The sequence below is a fragment of the Clarias gariepinus genome, chromosome 8 (assembly GCF_024256425.1).
Source record: "Clarias gariepinus isolate MV-2021 ecotype Netherlands chromosome 8, CGAR_prim_01v2, whole genome shotgun sequence".
In the NCBI taxonomy this organism is placed as follows: Eukaryota; Metazoa; Chordata; class Actinopteri; order Siluriformes; family Clariidae; genus Clarias; species Clarias gariepinus.
This window is the reverse complement of record NC_071107.1, coordinates 14,374,362-14,402,256: the sequence shown is the minus strand read 5'-3', so window position 1 is coordinate 14,402,256 and position 27,895 is coordinate 14,374,362. Positions and strand designations below refer to the sequence as shown.

The following is a 27,895-nucleotide window of genomic DNA, read 5'->3' as shown; positions in this document are numbered from 1 at the left end:
ACTAAACACATCCTAAAGGATTATTTTTCAGCTGATAATGAAGTTCTTTTTCGGACAGTGATTGATGCGCTATTATACTCCCTTGGCCCCCTCGCAGCAGTCGCCATAGCAACCTGGCAGTCGTCATGGTTTCTTTGTTCAGCCAGCGTTGCCGCTCTCTCTCTCTCTCACACACACACACACACATCTACACAGATTCTCTCCTCTATTCCCTCACACATTCTCTACTCTGCTCCCTCTCTCACAGACACACACATCCACATTCTCTCCACTGCTCCCTCACGCTCAAACACACGCACACACACACACACACCTCTCCCCTCTCTCCTCTTTTCTGTTATGACGCATTCCTCCCAGGCCTGCACCCAACATCGCCTACAGATGTTATTTATTGAATTTTGAGAAGGCTCTTGGGAAGAAAGGGAGAAGTCCTGAGGGGCAGGCTGAGCGCAGGCTGCGATTGGCAGGTGGCTTTGTTAAGGAGCCCACCTTGTTAGCTTCATTAGGCTATGAGGATTCACTGCTCAGCTGTGGTATTATCCTCAATTATGCAGCGCTCTCGTCCTATCGTACACACACACATACACACACCTCCTTTCCCTTTCCTCCTCCCTCTGCTTTCCACTCCCTCATAAATACTGGATCACCTCTACTCCAAATATGTAAACAGGGTGATTGGTTGTGTTAATGCATTACATGTTGGAATATTAAGAATTATTAGAAAGCGAATAGGTAAAAGCGTGGCGTTAAGAGGATGAGGAGTAAGTGGATGGGTGAGGGTGGGGGGGCTTGTTCACCCCCCCTACATCCTGGGCTCATAAAATGCAAATTCTCAGGGAAAGTAAATGTGAGTTTAGGAACGATATGCTTAAATAATTGAAGTGGCTTATCTTTTTTTCAAGCGCAGAGCTATCCGCCTGAATGTGTTTCTTCTCGGTATGAATAATTGTCTTCACCAGGATCACTCAAGGTGCGATCGACGTGACTGGAATGCAGAGCAGCAGAGTCAGTTAGAAAGAGAGAGAGAGAGAGAGATACAGGGAAAAAGGTGAGGGCGGGAGAGATGGAGAGTAAGTGCGGAGGGGAGATGGAGAGTGAGAGAGAGAGAGGCGAGGAAGGGTTGGTGAGCCACAGCGAGGGAAGAAGAGAGGAGGGGGCGAGGGCTCGCATTGCACACAGTAAATATATAAATGGCAAGCACTGTCACACAATGTGAGTACCTCTTCACTGATGTCATGCACGTCAATTTGATTTAGGGCTCATGAGAAGAAAAGAAAAAAAAAACTCAAGATACTTTTTTTTTTTTTTTTTAACTTGCAAACCCACATCAGAAATCGGACAAGGTGAAACACAAGCGCATGGGATAAATTTCTCTCCACTAGTATTTCGTTTCCCCCCCCCAAATGATTTCATGCGCTCCGAGACGTCTCGACACGTCAGCTGCTTTTCCGCAGCAGCTACTCGGGTGAATGGCTAAGGAGCGTTTACACTGACGCCACCAGATTGACACTCTGTGCTTCACTTCTCAGTGCGTCTCTTCTCTTGAACCTCTACGCAACATGCCTCCTATAGCTCCAGCGTCTTACGTAATCGTTTTTTATGCATGCTTTGTAACATAAGCTGCGGTGCTGTAACATGTGAAAGAAAAAAAAACAGCCTCCAACCAGATCTGCGAGATCTACCTCTTCCCGGGGGTGTTTCCTCCACGGTGGCCGGGTCAATCATGAGAAATGAGTATGACATCCCAGACTCTAAAACAAGTGAAAAATCAAACACGTCTGTTCCGCTTCTGTCTAATCCCTGTTGCTCAGAGATGGAGGCTTGTTAATAAATCAATTTACATCTCAAGAAGGTAGATAAGAGCATGTTATTTTTCTCCTGTATTGAACCATCATTAGACCGGGCGCTCGCTGTGATCCGATCCTCATCTGTTGTGCTTAAATAGCATTAGATGTTGAATCCGCCGCAGGCTAATTGAATGTTCTGTTGGATGCTGTTCCTCCAACAGATTACGGTGGAGGAGTCGTTTTATTAGCTTTAATATGGATACAGAATCGGGCTCCCCTAATAAGGCTGGATATTTTCCCTTCCCTCCCCTCCCCCACTCTCTAATTTTTATTATCATTCTTTTCATGGTTATTAAATGAGGTGATTATCACTGACCACATCCTTAAGGGTTTTTATTAACTGAGAGAAACCACCGAATAGCGGGGCGTTATGGATACGGATAAGCGTAATTAAGTCATGCTGAATGTTTTTTGTGGTCGAAGTTTTGCCTGGCCACCTTCTTGATTTAATGAGTAGGGAACCTATTGAGTAGCCAGGAGTAGGAAGCGAAATGAACATGATAATATGTCGGAGACCTTGCCAAGGCTGTGTGGATAGGGAGTGTAGATAGGCTGCTCGAATCTGGCCATGTGTTGAGGAAATTGTTGCATCGCATTGAAATGTAGAGAAGCACGAAAGCCCTGGCTAATCTCCCCATGTCGGAACAATGCAGAAACGGAGCGAGCCGAACAGTGCATTCTTGATCAGTGTGCGTTTTTTTTACTGCACTCTTGGGCCTTGGATGTGACACCGGCTAGTTTTAAATTCAGCCTGAGTGACAAATTGGCTGGGCGAAATCCTGCAATCCGTTGCAGTCTTACTTAGCTTCTCATTAAAACCACCCACCTATTCTTCCTCTCCACTTCTGGAACCGTAAACCTCTTCAGGTGTGATTACTCGCTGTGTTTGGGGAAATAATCTATAAACCAACACCGTGTTTCATTAAAGAGACTGAGTGCCAGTAGGGAAACAACAACCCCAACAACACGTAGGCCCTCTTTCCCCAAGCAGCCGGTCCGAATTCCCCTTAGCATATCCGCCAGCACCTGTTTTCGGAAAGCCTCTCAGCTCTCGCCTTTTCTCACGCTGGTCTGGAGGATCCAGTTTGCACTGCGCCTTGATGGGTTAATTACGAGAGCAGCTCTGACAGCTGATATTCAGATCAAAGTGAACAGACGTCTGAGCTTTTCTCAGTCCCTCAGGCGTATGCTGTGCATTCACGCTCGGCGCTGTGCGGAGATGTGTGTCTGGAGGCAAGGTGGGAAGGGAAACGCAAATAGTCATCACCTGCAAAGTCTATGCTCCTCCCTTCCATTAAAAAAAAAAAAACACCTGCGCTGCTCACTAAATGAATTGAGATCTTTAGCCGGGATTGATCAAGACCGTGACGGAGGTGTTTCTGTCCTGCTAATTAATACCTTACGTTTAACACCGATAACACCCGCACAGAGCTAAAAAAGGAAGAATGGGGAAATGAAAAAAGATCCGGACGCTAGATTAAAAAAGCAACATTGAATAAAAACGGTACTAGCAGCAAACTCTGAGGGACGCCTTTATGCAGCTCAGGCTAGCCATTTTTACAAAACATCTGTTTTTCAGTGTGTGCTCGCCTCAGCCTGAATACATTTAACAGACCCCTCTGCTTTTACAAGCTCAGTGAGTGGCTCTGCGATCAAATCCCTTGCTCTCTCTCTCTCACGCAGACTCCCCTGTGTGTGTAATGAAACACCCCTGGTCTTTTCTCTCTCTTCAGGAAAGAGCTGTTGGACGTAGAGTTGCATTTCTGATTTGCATTGTGTTTTGGAGGGGGGGGGGCAAGGGAAAGGGAGTGAAAAATGAAAAAGTAATCTTATCCAGGCATGTCAGACGTTAAACCTGCACTCGCCAGCCCTGTGCAGCAGGAAACCTTTCGAAGCTTGTGTCCAATAGTAGCAGTTTAGAGTCTCTGCCTGAATATGTTGCCGCCATTTACCACTCTGTTGGGGTGTGTGTGTGTCTGTGTGCATTTTTGCCTATAGCCTTCGTCTGATATCACATTTTGATAGAGTTATTATTTCCCGGTGTGAGATTGTACCTGTCCACCTTGTGTCCCTCCTGTCAGCAGAACCCCATAGACCCACAAGTACTGACACATTTATTGTGCAAGTCAGCTGATACTGTAAAACTAGAACTTTTTTATTGAGCCCATGGAACTGGTAAAAAAAGAAAAAGAAATTCCGACCAAATGAAACCCTGCAGCCTGGCTCTTGCCTTTGGTCTGTTTTGTCTACTGTGAACGTTTTACAGCCGTCATGATCATCTACTTAGTTTCAGATTCCCTATACAGGGGTGCCAGTCCTAATCGGAGCACCGTGTTAACCTTCCCCAAAGCAGCCTCTGTTAATGATTACATCCATATTTATGAAGGCACTTTACACCGAGGAAAATCTTTTTGCTGCGTTTCAATTAATACGCTTTGTCACTTACGCCGAAGCCCATGTTTGACAGTTCATTAAATCATTTATGTTGGATTAGTTGCCATTAAAACCACTTTACCTTCAGTTGCTTACCTCGGCTAGCGAGATCAAAGAGTAAAACGGTATTAATTATCCATGCGGCCCTCATACTGCAAGCGGAATTGTCTTTGGGGGACAGACGGGACTTGTCCTTCCCACTTTTTTTAAATTCAGGGTTCTCTTGCTTTTCCCCACTTCATATCACCCCCACCCCACACTTCTGAAACAAAAACGACCCCCTTGGTGAATGCATACTGAATTTAATAACTGTTATTTGTTTGTGTAGTGGCAATATCCAGCGTGAGCGTCGATGGGTTCGGCAGCGCTGCAGTAGGTTGATTGAGTCTGGTCTTTAGCATGCTAATTAAGGTTGGCCAGGCTTCGCGGAAAGCCGAGTGTTTTTCTGTAGGTGCAAGAAGGGGGCTGTAGAGGTGTGGAAGCAGCTGGTTCTGCCTGGGAAACCGCACACACTCCTCCATTTAACAAAACTGTCAGGGCCTGCTGGCCGCCATGGCCAAGCAGCTTCTCCTCTCTGCTCCTGGCACGGGCATGAGTGGACATGTGACAGACTCTGAGCATTGGCAAGGCCTTACTGCTTCAGACCCTGTGACTGGGGCTTTGTGTGTGTGTGTGTGTGTGTGTGTGTGTGTGTGTGTAAGAGAGAGAGAGGAGCATAAAAGCCACCAGCTCTCAACCCCCCCCCCCCCCCTCCCCAGCTCCTTCTGTCCAGTGCCAGCTGGGAGGTGTGAGGATTAGGAAATGCAGATGATCTCACCCAGTTCCCTAAATGTCTCTCACACACATACACACTTCTACACATTCATACACAAACTCAGACCTTTTTAAAGGTCCGTTCATTCTCCTCATCGTCTCATTCACTTCTATAAGAAAAGTTTGTTCATTTATTACATCAGTTTGTTTAGTTAGTTAGTTAGATAGTTAGTTGCACTTAAACAGGGATTATTATTCTGACCTGAAATATAGATTAAGTGAAAAATGTTTACAGGGGCTTACCACATTTCGAACCCACATCATAACTCCTTAACTACCTGTCTAACCATTCCATTATTCTTAATAACTTTAACACTTTAATGTTGTATATTCATTTCTAGGTTTTTTTCCCACCAAGTTGCTTACTGATGTGTTTTTGATGGTCCTTTGCTCTACTCTGAAATAAATAATTTTTTTCCCAGACAGAGGATATTAAGGAGATTGCCAAAAAGGCCCAAAGCTTACCCAAGGAAAACAAGAAAAGGCAGAGGGTCGTGGTCTTTACCCAGGGCAAAGAGGGCACTGTAATGGCCAAAGGTATGTACAGTTAACCTTTATAGACTCGGGTATTGACCCACGACTAAACACATATTTAAGAATCCTTGGATGGATAAGAACCGCTTGAATTGAGCTTTTACAGTGGGGCGGGATGTTGCGCGGGGGACAGGCAGCGTATGTTTTTTTTCGCCCATTTACTCATTTACAGTAGTCATGATGTTGATAGATTTCCTCTGTAAACATTTGTGAATAGCCCCAAACAAGGTCATCTTCAGAACAGTGCAGCGCTCTCTCTGGCGGCCTTCGCTGGTGCGCTGTGTGAAATGAATTCACCCTTGGCAATGACCTCCTATCTCTCAGATGCAGAATTTCGAATCTGGAGGGTTGAAGCAGTCTGGGACATTGCTATGGTAACTGAACGGTGGGGGGGGTTGGTTTCAGCCGAGTTGATAAGTTTAACTGAATAGTAGAGAAAGCATCACAGTTGTAGCTGATTAAGCCAGCGGGGTTTATGGTTCAAAGCAAGGCGCTGGGTTTGGTGCAAGGGGGCGGGGTGAACACTTTCCGCGCTTATCCTTCTGCACCTGGCACACCGACTGCTCTTTCTCACCGGCCCTGATTTATACGAATCCTATTTGTTCAGGACGATTTCATTATATTGGCCTTTTGTCATTTAATTCATTGCGCGCCTGAGCTGTCTTGGCAGCGGGATCGGGTGTTGTAAAGATTCTAGTGGGATATATGTGGTAAATGTATGTTGTATTAAAAATAAAGGTAGTTATATGATCTTACTGCAGTGTGTAATAAAGAAAAGCTGTTTGACATCACCTGTTTGATCAACAGCTTTAAACAGTACCTTCCCAGTGGAGTAAAATCTGTTACTGATGGCTTCAGTTTTGACCATTCTGTATCACACCTGTACACATCTGGATGTTGCTGATTAATGATGAAGCACCACTGGAGTTGACAGGTATACCAGAGAGCTCAGATCTTGTGCTGTATCCATTCTGGCTGCGGTCGATCCTCGGGTCTATTCTCCTTCCAAATTTCCACCTTACAGAAATCTAAGTGGTGTCGAAATGCAGCTGACAACACAGCACTTGCCTTCTTCCCCCCTCCACAACATGCTACCAGAGTAAAGCTGCAAAGCCGTCTGTATCGGTTCCACCACGCTGCCTTTATCACACTAGCGCTAATAGCATTAGTCCCTCTGGGCTGATAAGGGTGCTCAAGCAATTGCTACTCCTGTAAAGTCTCATCAGAGGAAAGTGCTACAAGACAATCCTCTGCTTTTTTCCCTTTTCTTTTCCTGCCAGTTCTCCCTTCTGTTCTGGAAAAAGACTCCAGCTAAGTTTGAGCTTTAGAGCAAAGACCCTCCTGGAGGCGGTTTTCACACAACTGATGAATGGCTGCCTGGGCTAGCCTCTCCCAGCCCTTTCATATGAAGCTGTGGGGTTAGTGGCAGCCCCTGGTGAACCCGATATGAAACGTGTGATGAATGTTAGGAGCACGGCGAGTGCATGTACGAGGGTGTTGCTCATAAAAAAAATGGCAAACTTGATAAATGTCAGCCGAGGTGTGGGCCCAGAATAAGTGGGTTCAAATAGCCGGGGCGACAGAAAGAGCAGGATATTGTTATTGCTCCCCGAAGCCCCCCCACCAATAAACATCAATATAAAAGAGAATTAAAGATTTGCTCAGCCTCCCAGAGGCTGCACTCGGATGCCGTCTGATCCCCGCATTTCATTTGCAATTTGCGCTCAGCGTGGGGATGTGATCATTTTGCGCCCTCTGAATGTCACGATGAAGTTGTTCTAATGATGATGAAGAACGCTGGAGATGATGAGCCCCTGGAGGTGACGCTTGAAAAGAGATCCAGACTTATGTATGAAATAACACACAATGGACCTACTGCTTATGGTTAGAGGAAAACTATTCCTTATAGAACCGTAGCCATTTTCTATTTATCACAACTTTAAATCTTTTAACAAATAAGATTTTTGCATTACTTAGTAAGCCAAGTGTCTTTTGTCAGTTTTCTTTGTTAAACAACAAAAAAAGATTTAAAAACTATTTATTTATTTATTACTAGCCTCGAGCATTTCGGGTACAATTCCCATCACTGATAATGTATTAAAGCTAGAACTTGTTTTTCCGCCAGGTGAACCTGGGTTAGTTGGTCACAGCTGATCACTGGATCCACGTATAGCACCAGTGAAAAGTTTAAGCACAAATTTGGATTTAATTCTCTATGTTCTAGAACGTAACTGGAGATTTCAAAACTATGAAATAGCAGATACTGAATTAGTTTATTACGCTACAACAGTCAGTGGTTATTTTAAGATGTGGAGGTTAGCTATTCTGAAGTAGTTCTTGCGAGATCAGTTTTGTCAAGTTCATTTGCAAAACCAATCAAGCACCATGATAACTGGCTCTCATGAAGACCTCCTCAGGAAAGCAAGACCAAAACTTACCTCTGCTGCAGAGGAGAGGTTCATTTAGAGTTACCAGCCTCAAAAATCACCAATTAGCACCTCAGATTATCAGGAAAGACCATGGAATTAGAAGGTGTGTCCAAACTTTTGACTGGTGGTGTATATGTGACGTGGCAAAGGTTTTATCCTGGATGCCCCTCCTGACACAACCCTCCCCAGTTCATCCAGCATTGGGACTGCCACTGACTTGTGCAACTCCTCAGTGGGGTTTCCATTGAAGTAGCGAGAAACCTAAACTTTGCATATTATTATAGGTTATAAGCTGGAGCTGCTGTTAGAATCCTACTGCTTATGGCAGGTTAATCCATGTTTTCTGATCAGAAATTCAGCAGAGCCATCTCTTTTTATTTCTTTCCCACATCCTCTTCTGGCATAAATGCGGCCGGTTCATGCACTTCCATGCTAGTCGCCTTAATAAAAGCTGCCAGGGCCGAGCCCTTAATGAAGCACCACAGCGACATTGTTGAACATGGCCTTGCCCTGCTGACGCACCTATTACAGGCTCAAATTAACACAGCCAAGCCCACAGTCTTTGATCTAATGGCGGCCGAGTGTGCAAGGTCATCCAGCGGCTGCTGCAGTGATAAAGGGCTTAGCTGTGTCATGGTGCAAGAGGGAGTCTGTGGTATATTACAGTAGTATTTTTCTTCCCCTTTCATGAGCAAACACGCATCAGAGGCAGCACACACATTAATCAGGTAGTGGGAAGCTACCTGGCTGAGGCAGAGGGTTGAACCTGGATTGATAAAGTACCAGCTCGCTGGAGTTTAAACATCAAGTAGGTCCAGGTTTCTCCAGGACGCCATGGTTTTTGACACAGATTCATCAATAATCCGGGATTAATCAATAATAGTGTATCGTCTTGGGTATTTGTGACAGCAGCCACTCGCAGACCAACCATTTTATATCCACGCCAGTGAAGCTGACAGCTTGATATGAGGCCTATAAAAGAGAATATGAAGTCATGGTAGTTTCCACTGTGGGTGTATGAGCATGTTTACACAACAGCACTGTTAAATTCGTACTTTCGTTTGGGTCGAAGGTGTTCAGTCATTTTCGGTATAGCTGCAAAAATGATCTTCATGCAGTTATTGATGCTTCCTTGGCTGATTTTGGAGGTTTCTGCAACTTGAAGTTTTTCTTCTGCCTTCATAATGGAGGACTTTATGATTTCCCTGAAACTTGACAATTTGTCTTGTTAACTTCAAGAATGAAAAGAGAGGGAGAACAACTGTTTATATAGTGCTGTGTAGAAGTCTTGAGCCATTCTTTAAATTCATTATTCATCCATTAAATTCAATTATGTCGATTAAATTAAAGTAATGGAAATAAGTGGCTGCAAAGTGCCTAAAGATGCAATAAAAAAAAAAATATTTATGCAAAAACCTCAGCAGCAGCCTCATTTCCCGTCTCGTCTGTTCCAACCATTCAGCATCAGCGGTATACTAATCACCAGCCTGATCATCCGTTGTCATCTGCACCTGTGTTTCTCACTGGTTCGTACCTTAAGTTAGATGTTTTTAATCCTCAAAATATGAAGAAAAAGGGGGCAGGTGGCTCAAGACTATTTCACAGTATTGTAGCTGTTATAATTGAATAGATAGAACAGGAACTAACACGCCCCGCTGGCATTTCACAGCATTAAAAGTAAATAAGAAGGTGCACATCATATTAAATGAGAAAAGCGTGTAATTGCTTTGTAATACAAGGAGTAAAACATTAAATCAGATTCTCTGTTGTATTGCACTGGGTCAAATCCCACAACTGTTGTTGATTATTTTCCTTTAACATCACACCCCATTGTGTTTAATTCATTTTATTTATTTATTTATTTTCACTTAAAACATGCCTGAGCATATAAATCTTATTTGCCTTCCTTTATTGATTCTGAGCTGCATTTAAAGAGTTGCTCACCTTGGAATTGGACTTGCTCTTAGGGAATCTGTCTAATACTCAGTTGTTTGCTGTGATTTACCTGCTCCTAATGAAGTCCCCAGAGAAGCCTTTTGGTTTTATCCTCTGTTTTTCTCCCTCTGTAAGCCTTCAGCAAAGGTCATTTTGCACTCATAAACACACGCTCGACTGAGCCAGAGCGGGGAATTTTTAAAGCGGCGAGTGAGGTCTGGGTTTCATATGCCTACAGCGTGGGAGAGAGGTTAAGAAACAAGATGTAATAAACATCATGAATGGCTTGCTTTTGAATAAGCCATTTTTATTGATAAAACGTCGACTTTGGTTGCCTGAAAATAATGTTTGATTTATTAAGTGTTCATTTGCTGTGATTTTGACTGGCCGGTTCCTGCGCTCTTGCCTCTGAATGAATCATTAACCTCGCCAGCGTACAGTTCATACTGTGTGCGATTCTTCAGGTTACTTGTTATGTGTGAAAGGATGGACACGGGGGCTATCACTCCCCACTATTGATCATGACATCACCTCTGGCTTCAAACTGATTAGCATGGCCAGAAAGGGAGAGGAAGTAATCAATGTCTCGCTTTGAAAAGGGCAAAGCGGCCTCTTAAAGCTCCGTCCAGCCCATAGCTCAGATTGTTTGTGCCAGTTATTTCCTGTCTCTCTCTGTGTGTTGCGGCTGTTTATTAGCTGGTAAATGTGTTGGTCACGCTCATCGTTTTCTCACCCCCGTTCGGAGCTCGTGAACAGCAAGTAGACTCTGGCTTCCTCAGGTTTGTTGTGGTACTACTCCTGCGAGTGTTTGCTAATGGAGAAATGGGTGAGGTTTTCATTTCAGCAGAGCACAGGGCTTGGACCTGTATTATTTTTTTTTACCAATTGAACGTTTTTACCTGGCTCTCTGAGGTACTGATTTATTCATGTCTCTTTAAGTAAGTCTTTAAATCTGATGTCTTGTTAAGATATCGACATATAATTGTCATGTGACCTTGGGTGTGGATTTGCCATGCTGTATTATAAGCCTTATCACGTTATCTTTATTGCATTAAATTGCTGTATCTCAACAATGTTGTAAATATTATGATTGCTATTCAGGTTCTATAAATAGCCATAAACAGAACTTCTCATGCATGTTGTCATTGCTATCTTTTCTTTTTTTTATGTTGAGGCGGTCCTGCACATTTATAGAGCAGATTCCTGGGAGTCGTTATGGATGAAGGGTGTTGGGTTCATCCTGACCCAAATAGGTCCCCACCAAACATGATCACAGACGCATGCCCCTGTTATCAAGAAACAGCTGTAAGGGAGAGCTATTAATACATTCTCACAGCCACTGAGGTGTAATTTTGTTGTCCTTTTTTCTGTTCCTTGATTAGTCACTGTTCTCCCCGTGCTTGGGTTTCCTCCAGGTACTCTGGTTTCCTCCCACAGTCCAAAGACATGTAGGTAAGGTTAATTGATGTTCCCAAATTGCCCGAAGTGTGTGAGGGTCTGTATGTCTGTGTGCTTTGCGATGGATTGGCACCCTGTCCAGGGTATATCCAGCCTTGTGCCCTACGTCTCCTGGGATAGGCTCTATGCCCCCCGCGACCCCGAATACAGGATTAAGCGGTAATGACGATGAGTGAGTGAGTGAGAGTGATTAGTCACAAAAAACATTTTTTTTCTTTTTAATTCACTTTCTGCTTGGGCTTGTAAAAAAAGAAGAAATGGCAAAACCGCAAAAACTGTGGAACTCCCTGTGAACAAGACGATGTTTACAGGGTGCACCACAAGCCAGGAACAACAAAGACAACTTTTGGCAGCAAAGTTTTAATTGCCATGCCTATTAAAGAGCCTTGGCAATGGCCTCTTTTGTGTTATACATTAACATGAAATTGGTCCTGGAACTCTCCCAGGCTAACCAAAGCAGCATGCTTATGGCCAAGTTCAATAATCTGTTTTGAATAAAGATGCGATGTGTAGCCTCCAGCCAGATGAAATGAAGGAGGATGTCCATCACTGGTGGTTAGAGGAAAATCAGAGCAGTGTGAGGCACTGGGGTGTTTACAGCACTGTTTTTTTTTCCCTTCCCTGAATTCTCCTCTCTGTTTGTATTTGGCCTAGTTTTGCTCTATCTTTCGCGTGCTTGAATAAATTGCTCTCATTCACATTGAGCCACGACTTGTGTAGACCCACAGTTCAGAAGTGATTCATCTTCACAATATAATCATTTTATTTCCCTGTGGTGAACTCTATATCCCCTTTAGGCCACAACTGGCATATTGTTTTGCACATTTATAACAAACTAGGACTTGGATTAAAATACTGATGTATCTCTAAAGACAGTTTGCCATACACAAGCCAAGGTATTAAGTATCCTATATTATTTTTTACTCATATATCTATTGACTGAACATGAGGAACTGGTTTAAACACATCCTCTTGGACCAATTAGTGGCCTAGTTTAGGGAAAGGGGGTAGTTTTTTTTTTTTTTTTTTTTTTCAAAGCATCTGCTTCTTGCCTCCATTCGCTGAAACTCTTGCCATTGTCTCCATTGAGAGCGGAGAAAGGCTTCTGGACACCATTTGGCACCCAAGTGGATGGACGCCACGGAGAGAGTGCGGCATGTCCTTCAGCTCAGCCCCTCTAGTTTCTCATGTCCTCCTCCCATTATCATATCAATTGGTGCAGCTTGTAGAAGACAAAGTGAGGTTATGGGAACCACCTAGAGCGCCATGCACCATTAAACATCAATGCGGGGGGGACGTGCACATGTGCAAGTTCAGCCTTGTTTACCAAGATGGAAGAGGGGCAATGCGTGTAGCTCATTCCCCCTATAGCTTACAGGCTTCACAGTGCACCCCAAATTAACTTCAGATGCCTCCTTAGTTACTGAGCTTTTATTGTGTGTCTGTTTTTTTTTTTTTCTTTCGCTCTCTTTTTTTTTTTTTTTTTTTTTAAGGTGTCTTTGCATTTGGCAATTGCTTGCATGAAATCAGCATGGTTTTGACTTGTAAAGGTACTGCTAGGTTGTGTAAGAGTTGTGAGTCTAATCTGTTTTTATTGTGAATGCCGACTGCTGTGGGTGTTAGCTGTTAGCTGGTGTGTTGTAATGTTTTGGTTCTAAGAATCATGCTTATTCCTGATGAGTCACCTCCACAGGGCATGTTCCAACATGCCTCTTGTGTTAGTGTGGGCATGTTTTTATGTCTTACTGGGGACCGAATATTCCCACAAGGCTGGGAAAATCTGACTGTTTTGACCTTGTTTGACATTTTGGACATCTTTGTTTGCTGGTTTGATCTTTTTTTTTTTCCCCTTTCCCTACAGTTAGGGTTAAATTAAGAGTTAGATTTGGGTGTAGCATCTCATTAATTACCTGCATTCATTATTAATAATAGTATGGAGTGTCAGAGTGTGTGTACATACAAAGCGACTTAAGATGATCAGTTGTTCTGCACTCAGTGTCACCTTTCCCCCCCCCCCCCCCCCCCTCCCTGAAATATTAAATTACTAGAAATAATTGCAAAAAAAAGCAGCTTCTTCAAAGGTTTGTTACTCTTGATGTTGCTAGTCTGCATGGTGGCCTTTTTTTTTTCTTTCTATCTTTCTGTTTTTTTTCAACCTACTTGTTTTTTGAGTCATAGAAGGAAGTAGAATCAGGTCAGATCAAGTAAAGGGGGAGAGAACCGCATAGAGTTTCTTGTAGCATACACTCACTGTCTGGTCATACACACACGCTTCCTTAAGGCCGACCGCGGAATAACACCGCGGAGTCGAACTGCACTCTCCGGCTTGCCATTGTAATTGGAGGGGCCTTACCTATTTTACCTACGCCGCAATTATTTTAAGCTTTAATTGCAAAATTACAGACGGATCATGAGTTACATCGAACTTAATTCACATGTAAGATCCTTTAGTTAATCATTTCAGGAGAAAGGCGGGTGAGCATGCTTCATCGCCTGCATTAATTAGGCGAAGTCGTTTTGCTGCTAATTAGCTGATTCTAAAAGGATCTGCTTTTTTGTGTAATTAATTATCAAAGACACAATCGGCTGCCTCGTTTAGGGAAAAACTGCTCACGCACGCAGAGCAGACGTATCTTGAATGCCTGTCATTGCATCATGTTTTAAAGCCTTGTCCTCCCTTTGCTGTTTGTTTGCAAGGTTTGCGGTACGTTTTTCCACAGGGGGGTGGTCTTTGACTCGTACTACGAGCGATAAGGAGTTATAGTTGAAGCTCAGTTGAAAAAAATACAGCAATTTTTATCAGCTTAAACTTAGACTGGCTCGTTTTTCTGTGCTCTCTCTCTCTTTCTCTCTCTCTCTATGTATGTATATAATTTCTTTTTATTATTATTCATGTCAGTGTGCCAGGGAGCTCAAATTTGGAGTTGAGTATATGAGTATACAGTTCTGTAAACAGCCACATTTGCGAAGGTAAATCAGTCACATCACTTGGTGCTGGCTTCCAGCCTCGCCGGTAAATGGTGTTCTCAGAATGTACTCAAAAATGGCAGGCAGCATCAAAGATTAGGCTCGCTGAAGTGTTCTCTTACTGCAAAGCCCTCAAAGTTACAGCAATATCCTCTGACTCAGTGAGGCTCATTTCACTCTAATGGCTGATAATGCCATAAATAAAACAGCAGTGGTACAGACCCGTGGATGAGCGCGAAGAGCCACTGAGAGGGAACAGAAGAAGTCTATAGAGGGGAAGTAATAAAAACTGCAGACACACTGGTTTTAGTCTGAATCAGAGCACCTGGAAGATCATTAAAACTGTATGTGGAGCTAGGAAGGATTGTGCTAAATGTTATTTTAAGCTTACAAGCGCTCTGCTTTGTGCATTGCCAAATGAAACTATTGCCTCTGCTTGGTTTAAAGGCTCTGGCTCATGCAAATGTCCCGTTCCTCTGTTTCTTATTGTCTGTCATTCAGACTGTCCCCACAGATTTCTCATTAGCTCTGGAGCTCAAGCTTGTCTTTGCCTCTGCTGTGCCCCTGATTATTAGCATGCGCACTGTATTTTGTGTGTAAATTAATCTCAGAACTAATGCTACCAACTGACTGACGAGGTCTGGTTACATTCATCCTGCCAGTATGCGGATTGCTATAAATGACTAAGGAGTTATTTACAATGCATTAAACACATTATGAGCTACTGGGCTGGGTAATTTGTTAGGCATAACACACGACGGGCAGTGTTATTAGGGGAAAATAATCCATGCTGAGGTGGTGTGACATTGTTGTGTGGTGTAGGCCATTACCACCATGAAGTGGATTACTATTTTTCCTATAACAACACAGCACAGAGTGTGTTTCTCCCCTTATGCAACAGCAGCTGGCCGACAGTTACAAATCTTAATATGTAAATAAAGGGCACTTTTAACCATTTATTGTTACATGTACTATTATGGAATGTCAGCAAGACATGTTGCCTTCCGTCATCACTTGTAATATAGCAGCTATAAATAGTGTTTTCTTCGCCAGCCTCTCTTTTTACTGAACTTCTTTTTATTGAAGTTAATACAAAAACACACAGCTTGTCATGTTTGCATGGAACTGTAAAGTGAAAATTTCTCTGTAGGAAAAGTTACTAACCGTTGCAAAGCACTTACCCCGATTATATGTCTGTATACACTCATCAATGATAACATTAAAGCCATTAACATTAAATCTACCCAGGTTTTGGGTTCTCCTTGTGCCACCGGAGTGGCTCTGACCTCTTGTGGTGTGGCTCCGCAGGGCCTTTAGGGTGGGGCTGTGGTGTCTGGCACCAGGATGTTGGCAGCAGATCTTTTGGGTGCTATGGGTCGTGGGATGGGTGTCTCTGTGGCTTGTTCGTCTAGTGCATCCCATGGTGTAGATCAGATTTGGATCTAGGGAATTTGGAACCCAGGTTGACGACCTTGTGTTGTTTGAATACTGAGTGTGCAGCAGACTGTAGTGTCCTGGGTGTTCTGCTGATTTTCTATCATGGCAGTTTATGCTTTCTGTGGGATCAGACTGGATGGGCTGGTCTTTAGTCCCTGGGTGAGCTTTGGTTGGACAACAATAATGGTTGGATTTGTTGGAATTTTGAGAGCATTAAATAAAAGGCTTGTATTTCGGTCATCCTGTCAAAGCTCTACTGTTACAGAAAATAAATCAAAACTTCCTGAATTAAGAATTCTTAACATTCACATATTATTTTAAAGATCCAGATAAAATGTGAGGATTGCGTCAGGAAGGTTGCCACTGTGGCGACCCATCGATGGATGACGCTGCATGACTGACATAGTACACTATAACTATCTAATAAGTTATTTCCAAAGTTTATATTTGAAAACATGTGTAAAAAATGTCACATACAAATAATAATAACTGCAATATCTTTTGGATTGTGCACTGTGAAAGTTAATCATGACATCTGTATTATATCACCATACTGTATATAAAGATCAGCCATAACATTATGACCACCTGCCTAATAATGTGTAGGTCCTTATTTGCTGCCACAACAGCCCTGACGTATTGAGGAATGTACTCCACTAGACCTCTGAAGGGCTGCTGTGGTATCTGGCATCAAGCTGTCAGTAGCAGATTCTATAAGTTGGGTCTGGGAGGTTGGCCTCCATGGACCAGACTTGTTTTTACAGAACATCTCACAGATGTCAGAGAGAAGGCCAAGTCAACACCTCAGGCTCATTGTTGTGTTCCACAAATTATCCTGCTAAAAGAGGCCACTGCCCTTAGGGGGAAAAAAATTGGATTCAATGGATTGGTTTACTTAGTCAGGAACAGCGTTTAGGTTGATGGTCCATGTCAAAGTAACATCCATATGAATGGCAGGACCCAGTGCTTGCTTTTTTACTGTTTCTTTTTTTCTATAGTGCATCCTCCTGCCATCTCTTTCCCTGGTAAGTGCCACACACGCACCCAGCCCAGAGAAAACGTGACTCATTAGACCAGGCCACCTTCTTCCATTGCTCTGTGGTCTAGTTCTGATGCTCACATGCCCATTGTGGGTGGTGGATACGAGTCAGCATGGACGCTTTGACCGGTCTGCGGCTACACACCCCAATACACAACAAACTGCAATGCACTACGTCCAGTCGCACCTCTTTTAGAACCAGAATCAATGATTTTTCAGCAATTTGAGCTACAGTAGCTCTTATATTAGATCAGACTACATAGACCAGTCTTCACTCCCCCATGTGCTCCACCCGTTACCCTGTCACCAGTTAACCAATTTTGCTTCCTTGGACCACTTTTGGTAATTTCTGATCACTGCAGACTGGGAACACCCCATAGGAGCTGCAGTTTTGGAGTGGCCAGTCATCTAGCCATCGCAATCTGGCCCTTGTCAGTGTCACTCCAATTATCACGCTTGCCCATTTTTTTCTACCACCAGCAAATCCACTTTACTGACAGAATATTTAGTTTTGCGCCTTATGTATCCCACCCATTTTCAGGTGCCATTGTAATGAGAGAATAAATATACTTACATCAGCGCTTTGTGTTCATAATGTTATGACTGATCAGTGCAAGTGCTAAAAGTATTAAAGAACTTGTGTTCGTGTTAGCAGTTTATTGTGTGCATGTGTGTAAATATCTACCTCACCTGAAACTGTTTGCTCACAGGCGAAAAAGTGGAAACGTTTCCCGTTTTAGAGATTGACCAGAAAGATATTGTGGACACCAATGGCGCTGGAGATGCATTTGTAGGAGGTAAGATGCCGTAAAAAGAAATGTAAATTGTTCAGCCTGTTTAATCTTTCCCAGTTTTCCACTATTTAGGTTTCTATTGAGGTTAGATAGCTCACTAGCAATCTTGGATACTTTTTCACACAGTAAAAGAAAAATAATGTATTGTTAGCTAAAACCTTAATTTATTTCAAATTTAGTACAAAATTTTAAAGTGCTTTTTTGGGACATTATACAAAGTTTTACTGCAGGGCCTAATATAAACTAGTTAGCCTTTTTTCACTCGGGTAAAAACACACATTTAATCTGTTATCACTGAAAGGTGTATAAGTAATGTTGATGGCTTCGCCAGGAAAGTAGTTTCTGTTTTAAAAGAAATGTGTTGATTTTGCTTAATAGATAATTCAAGTGTTTTGTGCTCCAAGTCTTTCATTTTTAGGTTGATTTTACTGTAATGGCAGTTCTGAAATTCTTTGATTCCATTGTATGTACAGAATACAGTACCACTACAGTAGACTGCTTTGTTTATGGGATAAAAGGGATTTTCTTTCAAGGAGGACTAATAGAGCTTCTCAACTCATTGTGGGCTTTACTTAATAACAGTGTACTGTTCAGACTTCAAACAGCCCGTGCATGTTTACACCTGAGCTGGGCTCTGGAGACACCCATCACACTCGGGTTAGTCGTCAAGCGAAGCCAGAAGTACTACTTACTGGAAATCTGGTTCTACTATAGAACACCTTTAGAATAAAACACCTTTAGAGCTTTATTCATTTACTGTGGAGGACTCCATTAATCCAGCCGCCTGCCCTTCCATCTACCCAACGATCAGCCTGTTTATCTATTTAGCCACCAATCCTGCATCAACCCACCTATCTAACCAAACAACCCACACTTTTCTCCATCCCTTCATTCATCCCTCCATCTGTACACTACACACTTACTAAACCATCCATCCATTCAGCCGGCCACCTAAAGCCATCTGTCCAGCTACCCATCAATCCAGCTAAGCCAAATGACCACCTACCCAACCTTCCAACCATCTAGCCAAACAACCCACCTATCCATCCACTTGTCCATTCGACTGTCCACCCACCTGTCTACCGGTACACTCCTCTATCAACCTATCTATACACCTGTCCACCTGCCAACTCAACCACGCCGTCTGTCTAGCCACCCAAAGCCATCCATCCAGACACACACCCAGATGGATGGATGTAGATCCATCCATGCACCCACCCAACTAATATTCCACCCATCTATTCACCCTTCTGGCCAGACACACTCCCATAAACCAATTAATCTTCCCACCCACCCAGCTAGCTCAAAATCAAACCAGTGATCCATCAAAACCAGTGTGGCCAATGTAGTTTATGATAATTAAACAAAAAGCTTTTATGGTCTCTCTTTCTTCTGTGTAGCTCATTTGGTGCAATTCTGACACTGATAGAACTAAGAGCTTGTTTGCACAAACGTCATATTGATTTCTCTCCTAACTCGTTTATCCATACCAAAAAGAGGTTGGAGGCCATCACTCCACCATGCTGGAAAATGAATTTGAAAGCTGTTTTTCAACACGCCTTGGTGGTGTTACAGAGTGCAGAGATCTAGGTGGGAGGGCTCGGAGCCTGAGGGCTGCTGCAAGAGTTCACTCCTGTACATCACTGAGAGCGCCTCTTCCAGCACCTTTCTTCCCCCTGCTAAGCCTGATTTATTTAATCTTCACACACGAAAGTACATGTGGTTAAAAAGGTCAATATCAGACCACATACTTGCCTGGATGTTCTTGCACTGAGTTGTATGTTTGTGTATTTGTACATGTCACATTTCTATACACAATATCAGATTAGTTGCCTTTTAATGTATGTATGCATGTGTGTGTGTGTGTGTGTGTGTGTGTGTGTGTGTGTGTGTGTGTGTGTGTGTATAAAGATGTATGTGTAATTAAGTTTATTATTGTCCACCCACTTGTAGCAGATGGTTTCTTTTTCGGAAAGCAGTTTTATGCTATTAAGCTCTCTCTCTCTCTCTCTCTCTCTCTCTTTGTGCGTGTGTGCAGGTTTCCTGTCTGAGCTGGTGCAGGATAAGTCTCTGGAGCAGTGTATCCGTGCTGGACACTATGCTGCTAACGTCATCATTAGACACTCGGGCTGTACGTTTCCAGAGAAGCCTGACTTCCACTGAGAGACGAGTGAACTTTGCCACCCCAGTGTTATGGGACTGATGCCTTCCTCTCAGTGTTTAATTGACTGTTCCTGTTCCTTTGTTCCTGTGTTCTCTCTTTCATTTCTCCAATTCCGACTTCTGTGCCTCTGCCTCACAGCAGCCATGATGTAATCATGCAGACCTTTTACTTAATAACAATCCAATGTTTACAACAGAACCAACAGACCACTTCTATAAATAGACAAATTGTTTTTACCATTTATTTTTTTATTTCTGTTCCCTGTTCTTCAACCACACACACAGAAGTCGTGTGCAGTGATGATGACCACCTTGTCTCGATCAGAACTGTGTAGATTTTTCTTTCTTTTTAAAACACCTTCAAGAGAAGCACAGCCTTATCTTCTTGTTTTTAACAGTCAAGAAAGAAAGAGTTAATTTCGGGTCAAGGGTTTTTAAAGGCCAGTCTCAAAGTATTTTGTGCTCACTTTTAATTTTGTAATGATGAAAAAACTGAATATGGATGTATGTGTGTGTATATATGGTCATACGGTGCATCTATACAGTCTCTTTGACTGAAAATTAAAATGAATTGCCTTGATCACACGCAATGTTCTCGTCTGTTTTCTGATTTGACACACATTATATTGTATGATGTAGAAGTCGCACTGCTTTATAGAAATCTGGATGTACAGTAGCATTAAATCCCTAATTGACACATCAGTGACAAAGAAAAGCTCCCTGAGATGACATGAGAGAAAGCAGACTCTAAAAGGAACCCATCATCCTTTGGGCAACACCAGATAGAAGGATTATAAATCATTACTATTTTGGAGATGTGTACTGTAGAGTCAAACAGTACTTAGTGTGTTGAAAGGATGTTCAGTATGAGCGTTGTTAATAAGAGAGTGAGTCTTTATGATTACAGTAGCAGTTCATGATGCAAGGTAATAATCCAATAAAGAATGTGTGCGAGGCTTGGATATAAACAATTTTTGTGAAGTGCAGTTTTCAGGTTATCCATGTACAGTAGGATGGTCCACATCCACCTAAGGGGGAATAAAGCCTTGAGAAGATGAATCATAATGAATCAAATCCAGTGAGTGAGAGGTGCCACATCATCATGATCTCTAAGTGTAAATGCGACATATAATCATATCGGCCGCATTCATATTAGTTTGATCAGACACACTGAGGGGAAAAAAGGGGAGAAAATAGTTCTTAGGGAACTTAAAAGATTTTAACTTCAAGTTGGAGGGGAAAAAACAAGCTGTCTGTCAGGGAGTCTCTTTGCTCTCCTCTTTCCCTTTTTTTTTTTTACTCATTTTCAGCTGCTAATAGTGCAGTTAGAACCTTTGTCCCCTTGATTATAGTGGCAACACTACAAGAGGTCGTCTCTGTTATGGGATTACTAGCAGCTATTCATGGCCATCATTATAGAGAACTGAAAATACAGCTGTCCCTTTGTCCCTCTCTGGATGTAGCTGGTGACTCCATTCACTGTAAATCCAGGTACACGACATGGCATAGCATCTGATGTCACTGATCATATATTTAAAGGAAACCTGGAAAAATGCTTGCACCTACAATAAATCTGAAGTCTCTTGAAATTCATTCATACATTCGCACACACCTCTTCCACCCACACGCACGGTTTCGGCATTTTGTTAATTTTTTTTTTTTTTGCATTTTCTTTCTTCCTCCAGCCGTCTGCCTGTTTTACAATGCAGCTGGGTGTTCTCGAGATCCAAGAAAGCTGTCTGTGAAGTATAGTTCACTTTAAGACAAATTCCTAGTATTTGGAAGACTTTTCATCGTGTGCAGACAAAGCCTGTAACTCCAGGTCAAATGTAAAAACCATGCCCAACACATCTTAGAAGTAAAAGATGAGAGTTCTGTTTTAGTGCTGTTTCTGGAGAAAGATATGACAATTTCTTTTAATGGCTGTCTACCATTTATGCACAAAACTTTTCATTTTTAGGTAATAGTGTTGCCTGCACATGTTAGAACAGTGACCTTGAATAAGTGCATTCGTATTTATGTGGTATTTCATGTATGTTTTCATTGTTGTAATTTGGCAGCTGATAAAGTTACTCAACCATTACACCACCGTTGCTGATTACTTTCTTTTGGAAGTGTTTGTTTGCGCTCTTCATTTGTGTACGAGTGAAAACACGAATTCAGCAACAACAAAAAAAAATTGTCTAATTTAAATCCAGATTTTCTGACTCATGTTTAGCAAGAACTCCGATTTCTATCTGTTCTTTTTTTTTTATATAAATGAATGGGAAACAGCTGGAGCATGAGCCGTATAACATCAATAGAGGCATGTTTTAAAGATTTGGCTATTAGGTTACGGGATTCATATTTGAGAACATGTTTCAAATCAGTGAAGATTAAATGCTCTGTTTGAAAGAAAAAGATGTTTAAACCCTGTCTTGCATGATTGTGGCTAACAATAAATTCAATGCTAGAAAGCTAGCATAGTCATATTAGCATAATTCAACTCTGCAAAGACATCCATTCATTTGTAGCAGTTTTATCATAGTCGAAGGAAATATTCCTTTAATTCAGCATGAGGATGTGAGAAAGAGTCAAGCTGGTGCTACATAGCCACCAAATCCAATGATCTAATTATATGTTATAGATAATTGTGTTTTATTGTGATACCCAACAGCAGCCAGTTCCTTTTATCACTCTCGCTGCAAAGAACCTTCTAGTAATTCCTAGTGCTTTTTCACGAATGAATACAAAAGAAAAGTGATTAAGTCTGTATAGGTGTTATTGTGTGTCTAAAAAACTGTTCTCTACAAAGAGATGAACTTGTTGAAACGTGAATGGCGTTCGAGTTAGGACACACACACAGACAGACACGTTGTTTGAGATTACCTTGATTTGTGCTGAAAGCTAATGAAGGTTGCTGCCAAACTGTAACTGGTTTCCATATGCCTCAGGTTTTAATTGGTATTACGTTAATCTTCAGTTAAAGCGGAGGAAATGGCGGTATGTCAGCATTATTATTTTCAAATGCCGCTATAATGAGGTAATGGCTGGAAACATCAAGACAAGAAGCAGTCTGTTTGATTGAAAGCCTGGAACAAGCTAAACTTGTACAAGTTGTAAGATCATGCTGTTCTGAGCGTCAAGGAAAAGTCAGCACGTGGAACACATAAATATGTTTAGATTGATGTATGTGTGATGTGTTTAGTGATTTGATTTATTAGTTAATGCTGTATTCTCAGTATCAGTGTGAGAAGTTAGCAGGTGTGTAGCATACAGACTTCAAACAGGGATATTGCTAGTACAGTTATGATAGCATTTATTAGGAGAGAAAATAGCAATCTCCATCAAAAGCTTCTGTCCTTCTACTTTCAAAGTGAATGAGAAATCCAAATTAGAAGTACTGAAAGAAACAACGACCAATCTCAAATGTCCAGAATGCTATGTAAGTATTAACATAAATTCTAAAGCATTCAACAGAGTAAAGCGATAAGGAGATACATGTCCACACTTAGCAGGTAGCATTGTGGGTAATGTAAGAAAACCACTAACCAAAGTAAAAAATGACCACTATGTGATTAATGTAAAAATGTCCTTTAAATGTTTGTTAAAAATATAAAAAGGTATGGTTTGAGAGCATCAGGAGTTTTTAGTTTACAGTCTGCAACTGCAATACTATGATTAGATGAGAAAGACTTCCTTAAAATGTGACATTTTTTCATTTTCATGTTTATCTTAAAATTTATCCCTTGGTTCTCTTATCTTCCCACATTCTCAGAATAAAAGTACTAAGCTGTTTATTTCCTTCTCATCAGTTCTTTTCTTATTATTACGTGGCATTGTAAATGTACAGTGCAACCCCTCCCTTTGAATTCTTGTATTTTTGCATTTTGGGGACATGAAATGGTTTCAGATCCTTATAGAAAGTATAATAGATAAAAAGGACAACATGAGAAAACACACAACAGTTTTGAAAAGATCAAAGAAAAAATTTAATTCATTATCTATATTGTCCGTCTGAAAAAAGTAGCTGCCCCAAAACCTAATAAATGGTCATGCCACCTTTAACATCAACAACTTCAACCAAACACTTCCATTAAGTGTAAATAAGTCTTTTAAATTCCTCAAGAGGATGCTTGACCTATTATTTTATTATTTTTTTGCAGAAATGTGTTAATCCAGCCACATCGGAGGGCTTTTGATTCTGAACTGCCTGTGTGAGGATCGGGATCACAGATCAGGAAGCACTTAAAAAACTTAATTTTGTTTCTTTTAAGCCACTCAGGCGGATTTGCCCTTGTGCCTCCGATGGTTGTCCTGCTGCATGACCCAATTGTACTTGAGCTTTGGACTACAGACTAATGGCCAAACGTTCTTCTTCAGGATTTTCAATTATGGCAAGTCACCCAGGTCCTGAAGCAACAAAATATCCTGACACCATCGCACTCTTACCACCATGTTTAACTGCTTGTATGACTGTGTTAGATGTATGCCACATGTAATGCCAGATTTAAGCCACTCTTTATTTAGAAGTTTTATAGCAATCACTGTGTTTAGGTTCTTCTGTTCCTTTTCACCTTGCAACCCTCTTACAGATACCATTTTTAGTTAGTTTCTTCAAATTTTGGAATAATGCATGCAGACCTTATTTGACATGAGCAAAGGTCTGCAGTCCTCTAAATTCTCATCCTACTTATTTTATGACTTTGTCAACGTGTCACTGATGCACTTTTGAGACAATTCACCCTAATTCCTAGTTTTCTCTATGTGGAAATAATGGCTCTCACTGGGGAGTCCAAGAGCCTTCCAGACAGATATATTTCCTCATCTCTTTCAGAAGGGGACAAACACTTTTTAAAGTATTATAGCTTACTGTAGCTTTTAGTTGATTTACGGCACACAACAGGACATTAAGGATCACTTATGTACACTTAATTAGCTATTAGAATAATAAAAAAAAAGTAATTGTTGGTGGAATTGGTGGAATTGTTGGTAGTGTTTCCTGCCTCACATGTCCGTGGTCCAGGGTTTGATTTTGAGTCCAAGCTTAGGTTGCTGTCTGTGTGAAGGGTTTCATGTCTGTGTGGATTTCCTCTGCGTTCTCCGGTTTCCTCCCATGTACCAAAGACAAGCCAGTGACTAAGATAAATTGCCCTTATATTAGTGTGGGAATGCATGTATGTATGCTGTCCTGCATTGTTCCAGGAATATTCCTTGTATTCACTAGAGAAAAAAAAAGGAGCTATTAAAAGTGAATAAGAAGAGTTATTATAGTTGTTATTGGTTTTTAGCTGTCAAGGGGTTGTCACAGCAGACCATCTGATTCACACAACAACTTGTCACAGGTTTAACACCGAATGCCCTTCCTGATGCAACCCTCCCATTTCATCCAGGCTTGGGACCTGCACTGCATCTAGTAACTGTGTTTTGGGCATTGGGTGGAAATTGAACCTGCACCTTCTGCATGGCAGGCATGAAACATACCACAGATGCCCTCTGAGTTATTATAGTTATTACAGTATTTCATTAAACTTCAAGATAAACCTGTACTTCAGGGGTTCAATCCAAGGAAAGGTACAGTTTAGAACTCGGAGTACAAGGCAGGGTATACCCTGCATAAGGTGCCAACCCAGCACAGGGCACAAGAGCATCACCCAAACCTACACTTTGGGCAATTTGACACTTTGGATGGTGGTGGAAACTAGAGTTTGCAGAGGAAACAAACACAGCAATGTGAGAAGTGAGAACTGCTTGGACACCAGAGGCAAGGTTCGAACGACTTTGAAGATGAGAGGGCACATGTCATAATTTGAATATTCCTTATGGTTTACTTAAAAAAAAAATAGATACTATGTAGTTCCTTAGACATATATATATATATATATATATATATATATATATATATATATATATATATATATATATAATTTTTTCAGTGCATAGTGTAATGTGATTTGGATGATATACATGTCCCTTGCAAGTTAACCTTGTTTTATGTAATCATTTCATCTCCACACACATTGTTTCGCTCTCCGCCATGGCGTGTGTGTGATGTGCAGTAATGTACAGTGTTTTTTACAGTGACCGATGTGATGTCACATGGTGCTCGCAGCGAGTCCTCTCTCCTCTGTGGCTGATGGAAGTGCTGAAAGGGGAGGTACTACTTTGCCACACACTCTCATGTAGATTAACCTTTCAATTAGTTGTTATATCAGGTTCCCTCTGCCTCTGCCGCGCTTTTTATTCGCTGGATCAAACGGGACCCGCTGGATTTTAATTGACCCCTTTACGCGCTTTTTTTTTTTAACGCAGCTTCAAATAAACCCGTTTATTAAGTGCTTCCGCCAGGAGCTCGCCGAGCAACTTGAGGTAACGGAAACGTTCTGGCTTTTGAGCTCTGCGATACCCGAGCTGTGTGTTTAGAGTTGTTAATTAGTCATAAATGTTTTAGTTCCTTCAACTCGCTGTGAGTGATGTGACTTGATGGAGTTGTAGCGATCGAGCGCTCGACACGCATTAAATGGAATTTTCCAGATGGCAGCCGATTTTATTTTTCTTCAGCGGCTTGATGTCGAGTGAGCGGACGTTAGCTTAAGGCTCGTGCTGGTGTGATTTAAGGCTGGATGCGGGGCGCAGTCATCACCGCGCACTTTATTAAAGCGGCGATCGGAAAACACATTAGAATTCGATCTCGAGTTGCAATGTAGGAATTTGCATTTATTGTGCATTTTAAATATCATTTCTAACCTGCTCGTGCACTACATGCGAACGCATTATCATTAGTATTTCTTCCAGAGTTTAAACTACATCTATATATCTATATATTTCAAGATAAGACACGCCACAAATCATCCAGACATGCTACACTTGTTTATTATTTGTTTTTGTTGTATGACATGATCATTACATTTCTAACATACTGTATGTCTTGCTGTTGGTGATGTGCACTAACGCCTTCAGCTCTAATTCTGTCTGTCTAAAGACACGATATGCGAGTATGTTGTGATTTAAGTTGAGAATCGATTAATTGAATTAGATCGATTTAGAAATAATGACAGCGTAACCACGACTGTCGGATTTGTGTCGCGCGCACGGTGGAGAATTGCAGGTGTGCCATTTGATATGTCACGCGCAGACAGCGAACAGAGGGGGGAACAGTGGTCACCTTAAAAGGCGGGTCAAGTGATTATTGACAGATCATGGAGCCAATCGACTCCTCCAGGGGCTGAACGACTTGTGTTTGATTGACACTTTTGTTATCAAACCAGAGATCAGCGTTTGCCCTTTCTAACCAATATTAAAGTTTCTTGGGAGGACCCGTCGATAAGAAGGCGAGGTTTAATGAGGCTCCATTGGGTTGTAATCAGTGTCATGTCGGATTCATGTAAACTACAACATTGTAACAAAATGGCGTCTGTTTAGTAACGCGGCGACCGGGCAGCGCAGTCACCTGTCCTCCTGAAGCAGCGTGCGGAGTTCCCGGGCGAGGTGTGTATTTTGACTTTAGTATCTGTTCCGCGGAGCTATCTTAATTGAAGCCTTTTGCTTTCTCGTCATAAATTATCGATAGTCATCTGTCGGAAGTAGTCATAAAACACAAGACTAATTTAGCCACCTAGCATGCTAGCTAGTTTGCCTGCTAGCCCCCGCTTAGCAACCCGAGCGCCTCTTTGCTAGCTAGCTAATGTTTGCGCTGAACTACAACTACTGACTAGCGGTGTGTTTGTGTATGTGTGTGTATATGTGTGTGTGCACATGAAGGCTAGCCGCTGCCTAGCTCTGTATGGGAATATGCTGTTAAGCTAGCTGGCTTAATGGTATTTAGCATTATTAGCGCGTTCGCTAATATTATATTATTTCCTTGAAAGTCTTAAGCGGGCAGCTTTGGGAATTTGGGTTTTTTATCGAAACGGATGCAATAGTTAATGGAATTATTTAATGCAAAAGACTTAACTCGTTGCAAAAGTGCAGTCAAGCTTGTTAAGTCTCGGGTGACAAATGTGTGCGTAATACTTTGGAAAATAAATGGCTGGACATTTGTTTGTTTGTTTTTCTTTGAAATTTTCA

General features: G+C 41.9%; 2 protein-coding genes across 5 annotated transcripts in view; both read left to right on the top strand.

The window, feature by feature from the left end:
* The window catches only part of adka (adenosine kinase a), a 154,358-nt gene extending 133,924 nt beyond the window's left edge, over positions 1-20,434 (top strand). For both annotated transcript variants that reach the window (XM_053502495.1, XM_053502497.1), the window contains exons 9-11: positions 5,516-5,630; positions 17,603-17,689; positions 19,725-20,434. In XM_053502495.1, the coding sequence (XP_053358470.1) occupies positions 5,516-5,630; positions 17,603-17,689; positions 19,725-19,849 (327 nt within the window). In that variant the 3' untranslated portion in view covers positions 19,850-20,434. The remainder of the gene's footprint in view (positions 1-5,515; positions 5,631-17,602; positions 17,690-19,724) is intronic.
* A 5,587-nt stretch (positions 20,435-26,021) lies between these two features.
* The window catches only part of kat6b (K(lysine) acetyltransferase 6B), a 36,667-nt gene continuing 34,793 nt past the window's right edge, over positions 26,022-27,895 (top strand). For 2 of the 3 annotated variants that reach the window (XM_053501543.1, XM_053501541.1), the window contains exon 1: positions 26,022-26,197. The gene's annotated coding sequence lies outside the window, so the exon portion shown is untranslated. Of the gene's footprint in view, positions 26,198-27,059; positions 27,317-27,895 lie in introns of those variants that run through there. The other variant, XM_053501542.1, reaches the window with a different exon arrangement.